This window comes from Eucalyptus grandis, chromosome 11, assembly GCF_016545825.1.
Source record: "Eucalyptus grandis isolate ANBG69807.140 chromosome 11, ASM1654582v1, whole genome shotgun sequence".
Classification (NCBI taxonomy): Eukaryota; Viridiplantae; Streptophyta; class Magnoliopsida; order Myrtales; family Myrtaceae; genus Eucalyptus; species Eucalyptus grandis.
In genome coordinates, this window is record NC_052622.1 from 33,963,321 (window position 1) to 33,973,797 (window position 10,477).

At 40.3% G+C, this 10,477-nt stretch overlaps 2 protein-coding genes across 2 annotated transcripts; one reads left to right on the forward strand and one right to left on the reverse strand.

Moving 5' to 3' along the window:
• The first annotated feature begins 1,944 nt into the window (after positions 1 to 1,944).
• LOC104426185 lies at positions 1,945 to 5,362 on the forward strand. The gene is made up of 2 exons (XM_010039146.3): positions 1,945 to 2,386; positions 4,658 to 5,362. Exon 2 carries the CDS (start codon positions 4,863 to 4,865, stop codon positions 5,232 to 5,234), a length of 372 nt encoding a protein of 123 aa, XP_010037448.2. The 5' UTR covers positions 1,945 to 2,386; positions 4,658 to 4,862; the 3' UTR covers positions 5,235 to 5,362.
• Positions 5,363 to 5,741: 379 nt separating this feature from the next.
• LOC104426187 (lysine histidine transporter 1) lies at positions 5,742 to 8,316 on the reverse strand. The gene is made up of 7 exons (XM_010039149.3): positions 8,135 to 8,316; positions 7,611 to 7,994; positions 6,540 to 6,933; positions 6,335 to 6,440; positions 6,126 to 6,217; positions 5,951 to 6,019; positions 5,742 to 5,840 (listed from the first exon to the last, which is right to left on the reverse strand). The coding sequence occupies exons 1-7, from the start codon at positions 8,311 to 8,313 to the stop codon at positions 5,742 to 5,744; spliced, it is 1,323 nt and encodes a 440-aa protein (XP_010037451.2). The 5' UTR covers positions 8,314 to 8,316.
• Between the last annotated feature and the right edge of the window lie 2,161 nt (positions 8,317 to 10,477).

Here is a 10,477-nt window from a genome sequence, read left to right on the forward strand (position 1 = left end):
TCATTGGACAAATGTATTGTCATTAACATAAATTAGGACTATTTATTTCACAGAAAATGAATTATTTAAAGAAAATATTCTCCTAAATATGACCGTTTATATTGCTGAATATAAATACTCAATGAAAAACATCTAATTTTTATTTATTTATTCATTTTTTAAAAAATATTTTGAAATCATTTAATTTTCGGGAAACCAACAAAACTTAGTAATTTCGTGTTAATTTCTTTTCTTCTTTTCTCTTTTCTTTTCTATTTTTATACTGGCAACTTTATGAAAAGACTGGTGAAGCACGGATTTCTTAAATTATTAATGCACAAAAGAAAAAAAAGTCCAGTACATAGGCATTTATATAAAACACACACTAATGCTATAAAATTTTTCATCAATAAAAGGTCGAGAAAACTCATTATCTGAATAATATGGTGTTGTTGCAGACTAAATAGTACTAAATGAAATACATAAAATGAGCTATGTTTTGTGATATTCAATTGTGATATAAATCCTCATAAGATAAATTCTCGAAAATTAAATAATATCTCGCACAAGGCCTAACTTCCCAAGAATTGTATAATATCTTGGCCGAGGCCAGTCCCTTACTCGCCCCACTATTATTATTAGTATTAGTATGGCTTGTTTAGAATTCAGATGGAATTTGGATTCATTTTCCAAGAACCTTAACTAGTTCACCTTGACAAATGATCTTAAGGGTGGACTTGCTACATTAGCTTGATGCATATAGGATAGGGGTATGCAAATGAATCAAAAACTGCTTGGATGGCTCGAAATCGGACCGGTCTAGAATTGATGGTTCCCATGGAAACCGGTTTAGTTCTCGATTCTAATTTATTGAAATTGGTGAGTACCAGTCTAGTTTCTTATTCTAGGCATGGAACTGCTTACCTAGACTAGACCTATATACATATATATATAATTCCAGCCCCTTTTAGTGAAAATGAGTCCTTCTCGCATGCCTTTTGCCATTTACCTTGCAGTCCTACTCATGCGTCACGGTCCTCAATATAGAAACAAAAGGAAGAAACCCTAGCCTCATCTCACTCTCACCGTGAGAGTCTCACGCAGCCACGAATTCCACTCTGTCGCTGCTTCGCAGACTTGCAACCGAGTGAAATTTTATACTTAAGCGTACTCATGCTTTTCGCTGTTATTGGCAAATTCGATTTTCAACCTAGGGTGCTTCTAACCATGTTGAAGTTTAGTTCGAGACTCTTGACCTCGTTGAGCCTGGTCGAATTGTATCCATGTATGTACCCCCACATTTGCTGGTACCCTCTCTCCCCTCTGCTTTTGTTGCTTATCTAAGTATATGGGAGTTTCCCATTGGTACTTCATCTAGGGTTCTTGGGAATATCTTTCATGATCGTTCAGGTCACAAAATGTGGGCAACTTCTTGCACGGGGGGCAATGATGACGCTAGTGGACGTGGTAGGTTCTATCATAATGTTCACCGTCAGAGGCCCTCATGAATTTTGCAAGAATTGGAGACCAGCCAACTCAGGAACTAAACTAGATTGGTTATCATGTCCCCTAATGGATCCATGAATCCAGCAAACAATTTTCGATTCCAAAAAATCTTTAGTGGGTGACTCCCGATTTTAGGTTGGGACCACCCATGCGGATCATGCTTACATCTTATAGCATTCCGCTCGTTAAACATTTCTTACAGGAATTCAAATCCAAAATTAAAGAGAATGAACAAAGCCCTTCACCTGTGCCGGCAATAATTTTCAATGATACCATTTTGGTGTCTACCTCTACCAATGAGACACGTCTCTCCAAGCCGGTCCCACTTTGAACCCTCTTTCCCAATCGGATGGTTCACTCGCTACACTGAGACGACACGCGTCCGCAATCACGGTGGTCGTCGTGCCCTCACTTTCTATATAAATTGGCACATGCCATCCCCGTCTTCTCCCCAAAGCTCCATGCAAATAAAGCCTCTCTGTTCTTTCCCGATGACCACTCAAACCTCGAGCAAACACAAACTAGCTTAAAGGAATATAAGTAAGAGCGCGAGTTCAACGCAGAATAGTTTTATTTGTGCTTGCTCTGTAGAAGGAGCGAGGAGGGGGTGTTGAAAATGGCAGCCAAGAGAAGTGGCTATTATTATTCTCTGTCCTCGTTGGAGATGGACCGGATCTTGCTCAGATTCCGGCCGATCGCCCCGAAGCCGGCGGCCAGCGGGTCGGGTTCCGGGGGATCTTGTTCCTCGCTGGAGAGCAGCGGGCTCTACGACGTCATGCCGGTGATCAGAAAGAGAAGAAGATCCAGCAAGCGGGGAACAATAGCATCAAGAGGCCCGCCGCACGGCGCCACAGAAAACGAAAGCCGTGTCGTGAGGAAAAGATGGTGTATGGATCACCAGGTGAGAGAGATTCTCTTGGCTTAATGAAATGGATTATCTTGGTAATCTTTATTTTCTTTTCTTTTCCCAGATCGTTATGAGTGCAATTATCCAGCACGTGCTAGTTATTCTAAATTCTATGCAATTTGTTTTCTTGAATTATCTGATTATGCTTTAGAGTTCATTAATTTTTATTTTTTTAAAGCACGCCAATTAATAATCCAATGAAATAGGTTCATGTTTTAAGACATACATGTTCTTTTGATGAATTGCTCTTTCTCGTGGTTCTGTGTAATTTTTTTGGCCAACAGTTGATGCAAAGAATTTTGTTTCTGTCCAACAATATTGATGCAAAGATCGATCTCATGATTAATAAGAACAGAGTTTACCGATTCATCTAGATCAGAAACATATATGAGGATGATGCATAAATTTTATCCTAATATATGAAGTTATGATGAATAATTAAGAATACTAGTTAAAGAAGTCCTTTGCCTTTTGTTACTCTTATTCAACAAGATACTTTCAAGGATGCATAATTAATTTACTTTAAAAATTAACGATGACCATAGCTTCATTTCACAATTTAATTATATGTAAAAGAATTTCCTCCACAAATATTCTTCTTCAAGGGAGGAGCAGAGTTAGGTAGAAATTCTTCCGCACATATTTTTCTTCTGGCAAAGCGAGCGGCCGGGAAGGGTGATTTCACTTGTGACTAGCCTGGGAGGGCGACCTCGCCTACTGCCAGCCAACAAGGGCAACCTTTGCCGGTTGTAGCCTATGGTCTTGGCGATGGCGGAGAAAGAAGGAAAAAAAAAGAAAAAAAGAAAAAGCAAAGCAAAGAAATGAAAATATAAAAAAAAAAAAAATTCAAAAAAATTTAAAACATTAATAAAGTTTGTTCATACCATTTGGCCATACCATATAAGACGGTCAATATCTAAAATTTAATTATATCTAAAAGAATTTATTCCAAAAATTTCTTCTTCAAGGGGAGGAGCAGGCTTAGGTAGAAATTCTTCCACATATATTTTCCTTTTGGTGAGGCAGGCGGCCGGCAAGGGTGATCTCACCTGCGACTGGCCTGGGAGGGCGACCTCACCTACGGCCGACTAGCAAGGGCGACCTTTGCCGGTCTAGCCGGCTGTAGCCTATGGTCTTGACGATGGCAACCGACGGAGGAAGAAGAAAAAAATAAAAAGAAAAGAAAAGAAAAGCAAATCAAATAAAATATAAAAAAATTTCATGACATTGTAGACCGTGCCACATGATGACCAGATGAATTGCATTAGTAAAATATAGAAAATATTTATAATTCAATTGACATAATTGAAAGGTTTAGAATTGAATTGGAATGCGTGTAATAAGTTTATGACTTTTTTGGTTATTTTTATATAAAAATGAAGCCGAATAGTAAGTAATGAATTTCCTTTGATCTGTTATGTGTTCTGTTTTCAATACGTGTATTATAGTTAACATGTATATAATTATACCAAGTAAAAAAAGAGAGAGAGAGAGAGAGAGAAAGGGAGGTTCGTATATTATAGTTAAATGAGCTTTCTTACGCCTTTTGTTAAAGCATGTTTGATAAGAAATAATTAATTAATTGCACATAAAGTGTGATATTTAGTGCATTGGAAACAACAAATTTTCCTTTGGGTAGTTGACAAGTGCTTAGAGAGTTTCTTTAACAAAACCCTTTTAATTATGCGCACTGTCTTTCACGTGTTAACGCGATATAAAAAAGGGAAAATTTCATGAAAAAAATATAGCCAAAAATCTAAGAAAAGGTCCTATATAAAAGCATGTTTAAACCAAAAAAAACGTTTTCGCCAATTAGTGTACAACTCCATTTTCTCTTCCAGTTTCTTTCTGATTAATATATCGTCGAAGTTGCTGATGGGATGCAGTCCTTTGAGGCTAGTTTCATTAACATTGTCAGACGATCTTATTTACTTTCTGCTCGTGGAAATCTTAGGTTTTGTCATACGGTCGACACTGACAAGTGTGTAAGAAAAAAATCAAAGTCTATTGCTTGAATATATGCCATGTCTCCTTATGTTGTGTTGGAGACACCAAGGAAGAAGGAGGGAATGGAAGTGGTGGTCGAAAATTGAGAAAATTATTCAAATTTCCATGAGAATTACCATTGGGGAAAATTCTCAAATTCTGCTATTTTTATTCCTCAACACACCTTCATTTTTTCTTTTCCAAACAATGCAAATACCTAGCATACGAACAAGGACCCAAGTGCAATTTTTCACTTTCGATTTCGATGGCTTCGTGCAGATTTAGGGGAGACTCCAGGACCTGAAACCCTCAGGTGGCTCTGCTTCAGCAATCGAGACGACGCCCTCCGCCGCACCGCCGAGAAGCCGTCGATGACGCCACGTGTGCCGGGCCGCGTGCAACGGACGTCAGCGGTCCAGGACCAGGCGGCGCCACGGGGCCCGGTGGTGGCGTCAACGGTCAGCGTCGAGTGGGTGACCGACACATGGGTGGCCCCGGATGCCCTGGGGCGCACGGACGCCGAGAGGAAAAACAATCTGAGAGGGACACGTGCCCGGGGTTCACGTCCGACGGGTGGGGGAGGGTCACGTGGACGAACGGGGCGTTCAGGAGGATGGTGGGGGCGGCGGCGGCGGAGGACCGGAGCAGGCTCGAGGTGTGGCTGGTGGCGAAGGAGGAGCGCCCGAGGCGGGCGGCGGCGGCGTTCACATGCCGGGTGAGGGTGGAGTACGCCGGCAGCGGCGACGGGAGGAGCTGCTCGCTCACGCTGCCGTGCGACGTGTGGAGGATGGACGGCGGCGGTTTTGCATGGAGGCTCGACGTCGACGCCGCTCTAACTCTCGGCTTGGGACTATAATTACATAATGGAAAAACAAGAAACTGTCGGGCGCACCAAAAGTGGTGAATACGTGATAATATCTGCTGTTTCGCGAGATCTTTGTATTGTGGTTGTTCTTATCCCTCTATAGAAATGTTGGTTTTTTTTTTTTTCTTCTATGAATTCAAAACAAGATATTGCTCACATCTTTCTAACTTCGTGCTTCCATCTTGTCCAATTTTGAAGTCTTTTTGGATTCTGATGATTAACAAATTGAAGTACGCCCGAGAAGTCAATTTTGTTCGACAACTCTTGAGGGAGAAGATGTGATGATAAGAGCAGAGGAAATGTAAGCTAAGGAAAACAATGGATCGATGCAGTACGTAATTTGAAAAATATTAATAATCCATACATCTATCTCCAAAGCAAAAAATATAGGGACATAATAGTATACGATACCTAATCGATTATAAGAATAAAATAAAATCTATCGACCTAAGACACGATTTGTTTTCATTTTTGTCATCCATCAAATATAACTATATATCAAGAATAAAACTTGAAGTCCTTGGCTTGAATTATTATCTCCCTCAACGCACCAATGGGGGCTAATACCATTAGCAAAACGCCAAGTATGATGCAGATCTGAAAAAAAGCATTTTCATCAAGAAGTGTTAGGTTTAGCTGCATAAAGTGCCAAATCAATATCACTTGTGAAATATCACAGCATTAAAGAAATTGTGTTACCAACATACCCAGTTAGCGAACCAAGATAAGCTGAATTTCTTCGGCTTGTAGATAGCAAGCCACATGATGCAAGGCAGCTGTTTTATCATATCATACAAAAGTTAAAAAAATAAAATAAAATAGTCAGCACATAAATTATGATATACTTTGTACAAGTTAATGAATATAGTACAAATTGCTTACATAATATGTTGTAGGAGCAAAAGCAAATCCTCCGAAGAAGCTGAGAAGCCCTCCGAAAAATGGGAACGTGATGGCCAGGAACATTGTCAAAGCTGATCGTGAAGCACAAATCGTATCCCATTAATTAAGTAATGAAAGATAAACTTTAGAAAACTATGCAATAAAATGATAAGACAAGATTTAGGGTCAGAAAAGTTTAGATAACTCACCAACATATAAGTTGCGTGTCATGAATCGGAGCATCCTAGTCGGCTTGAACTTCATTTTCTTCACCAGGCACGATTCTATCATATCAAATACCGGTATTGCGAACACCTGACATCCACACGACATCTCGTCGACCGAAGAAAAAGGAAGAAAGGCGTACAAACATAGGTAATCGAATGAAGAGGAGATTGAATTATCTATCTATACCTGATAGCTCCCGATCACATGAATCACGACAAACATATTAGCCGCGGCGATTAGCCACCGGGGCTTCTCGAGGGATATGAGGACGTTATCCTGGACCGAGTTTCCGAACACCCAGTAGCCAATGAATGCGACTGGAAAGTAACATAAGGCGACGATCACATAAGCAAAAGCCACGCCCTTCCACATCGGTTTCTTTGACGGCATTTCAGGCGTCGAAGGGATCGTGGCCTGAATTTCCAGCACGACATTATGACCGGCAAATGCGAACGCGATATCGCCCAGTGCGCTGAAGAATCCGAACACTCGGCCCGTGGTTGTCGAGGCCCTACTTCCATATTGGACGTCTGGTTGAACCCCTCTGTCCGCTGATGCTATCCATGCGATCGTCGAGTAACTGCGGAGTCACATGTTATGATTGCTATTTTGAGAACATTACCTTGAAAAGATCGTATGCTGAACGATGAAGATTTCACAGACAGTATCGGATCCACAACAAAAGCGCTCGATCAGTTGCAAAAATTAGACGGAATTACCTAGAATATACCTTGACATGAACTACCAGAATAATTCTAAGTGTATCCGAAGTGAAACAAAAGCATCCTTTCTGCATCAGAAGATTATCCTACAAACAAGTAGAAGTGCAGGATTATCAAATTTCTTATTAACTTGACATGAGGTGCCTTGGCTATCATGACGCAATTTTCAGTCCCCACAAAGAAAAGGTCCACATCAAAATACAGAAGGGGAAACTTTGGATGGTTGACATGATTATAAGCTACATTGGAAGGTCACTAAAGGGAAAATAGATGAAATACGGAACATGTTGTGGGTACATTCGCTAATGGATTTACAGTTTAAGAGGTTTAAACAGGAAATATTATCTGATACTACGTTGAAATAAGTAAATTAAGCGTGCAATTTGCAAATTTTATGATTTCATACTTTAGGACGTGTCAATAAGAAAGAACCAAAACATAGTGATTAGACTATCAATTGTTAGAAAATATAATTTCCTATAGTTACAATAAAAAAGACAAAAAGAATTATTCGGCAATCTGAAGAATTTAATACCTCAAAGACATGACGGCTGCGGCAAGAGAGACGCCCGTGATGGAATTGAAGCTAGGGAGGTGAGAGAGGACGAAGTGGACCGCCGCGAAGATCATGATGAAGTAGGTCATCTTGATCGGCTTGCAGTCGGGGCACACCGTGTCATGGAACTTCTGGAGCGATTTCCCGCCTGTGATCATGTACACGATGTCCACCCCGACCTCGACCATCAGCTGCTGCGGCACCACCACCCAGAGCCCCATCTTGTCGCCGAAGGCATGCTGTCCAAGCTCGTGGTATCGGTCGAATCTCTTCCCCGGCACCATCTCATGCATCTCCACCATTTGCCACAGGGTGTATAGCGTGATGATCCATGACAGGATCATGACAGTGGCCCCAGGTCCCCTAGAATAGCATGTACTTATAATCAGATCATCGAAATAAAACAAGTGAAAACATTAACCAAAGTCACAGGCGACAAAAACCTAGACCTAGACGAGGAGATTAATGATGTGTTGATGTATGAAAAAGAAGGAAAAACTGACCATCCAAGTTGAGATATGGCATAAGGAAGCCCTAGTACCCCAGCTCCGACCATGGCAGTGACATTGTGAAAGGCAGAGTACCACCACTTTGCGTTCCTGGACTTGGTGATTGGAAGCCAGTCATTGAGATCTTTCTCTGACATTTTCTTGTTGCTGAGCGATTGATCCTCGATTTCCATCTCTGTCTCTCTCGCTTTCTTTTTCCTTTTTTTTTTCTTTTCACATCCCGAAGTTCTATGGAAAAAGCTAGAGAACAGGTAAGGTGTGTCGAGATAGAAAAGATGGTTAAATGTTTCGAAATATCTCAGGATCTTTTATTCTGTTAGCAACAAATGATATGCGTCACCAACAACCAAGAAATTTTTTTAGAATATGTCTGAGTTCATGCGAGTCAATGCGCCAAAGCCCTTGATTTTGTTGGATGCAACGTCAGATTCACACGATCTAACGATCGTGATGTATTGAGTTAACGGGAATTGGCGCATTCTATTCTATCCTATCCTCTAGAGCTCTCTGAGGAGGGCTTAAATCCGCCGGATTGAGGCTAATATGGAATTGATGTAGCTTCCAGATTGATCTGAGATTGAGACCAAGTCCAAGAATATTAAAACTACCTTTGTTCAGCTCTTTCTGTGCGTTTGTCTAATTTATTCCCGCATCTTTTGCTCAAAATTAGCATCTGAATCAATTGACCTAACAAAGTTATATCGGAATCATATTCCACCCCTTGATCCCATTATCGTAGATTCATTTATCGATTGTTACTTGCTAGCGAACACGTCATTTGAAAAAAAAAGTACGGAAACTGGGGAGCCTTCGACTTGATTTGGTGCTTGCTTTTCTTTTTCCTGCCAAGGGATTTTTTGTTTTTTGTTTTTTTTGGCAGATCCTCCTTGGAATATGAATATATGAACGCGATCGATTCCTGTCTCTATCTATTGTGTTCTTTTAAAGAAAACTGCTAAGCTATATTTCTATCAATGTCATTTTAACAGGACTATATATGACATGTACAGAGATGAGACCCTCACAATTTTAGCTCCTAGACGAATGATAAGAGTACATGACAATCGATTTTGAATTTGACTGATCTTGATAAGCCATTATAACTTCAATATTGATTCGACGACAATTTAGTAGATATATCCTAATCATTTGAGTTACAGCGCTCAAATCATGTATCTGAATCGTACAGCCTTTTCATTTGCTGACATAAAAGGATGTAACTTAAGGACTCCTTGGCGATTATGAAACTTACCGAAAGTTATCCATAAAATACCCTTTTAATCTTCGGTTTCTAATCGATGATCTCCAACTGTCTCTAATCAAATTCTCTTTTACAAATTCCTACTTTTCATTTGAACCCGTTAGTGTCCACGCGATAGACATGATCCCATCCTAATCATTATACAAAATGATCACGTCTTTTCCGCAGCGTGCATCACGCGTGCATTACCAGCTTCGATTAAAAGAAAAGAGACTGTAGATTTCAGGACAAATTTAGCCCACCCGAGACCGGACTCGATGTGATTTTCATTTTAAGAGAATGAAGTAGTTAGAAATTACTCTCTCGTCAGCTGTGATTCGTCGATCCTACTACTTCATTCAAGTCGAGCGTTTTCTCAACTGCATGCTTGCCATGTCTGGGGTACCACAATATCTAGTTTCTCTCCCGGATACAACCAACAGGCGGAAAGACAATGCTCTCCACGGAACTACGAGGGAATCAGTGTTTGCAACATGCGATCAGGGAAAAAGTGTCGTCTTTTCCGCAACGTGAATCATCACGTGTGCCATACTAGCTTCAATTAAAAGTAGACAGACTGTAGGACATTTCAGGACAAATTTCGCCCACTGGAGATCGGACTCAATGTGATTTTCGTTTTAATAAAATGAAGTAATTAGAAATTACTCTCTGGACTTGGATTTAAAAACAAGGCAATAGGGTATAAAATGGAATTTGAACTCTTTTAAAAAAGTATATTTTGAGGTCGGACTTATCATCGACTGGCAAGTTCCGTCTACATCTTCATCTTTTCCCTGCAATTCGGTTCTACATTGTGATCAATGTCGAGTCCAATATTTTTCTTTCTTAAGAATAATCTCTACACAGAGTATAGCTCGCCAATTAGCCGAGACTTGTGTTGTTCTTTCTTGCCTGGACCCGACCTAGGAGCGACAGTAAAAGACAAAAGAGGCGAAAGGAGCAAGCAAGTTAAACAAATCCCTAAGAAATAAATAAGGGATAACAAACAACAGCCATTTTCAAGACAAGATCAGTCTGTCTATCAGGCTATTTGAAAAGGATAACAATGCTGTTCCTCTTAGTGATGAAATTTAGAA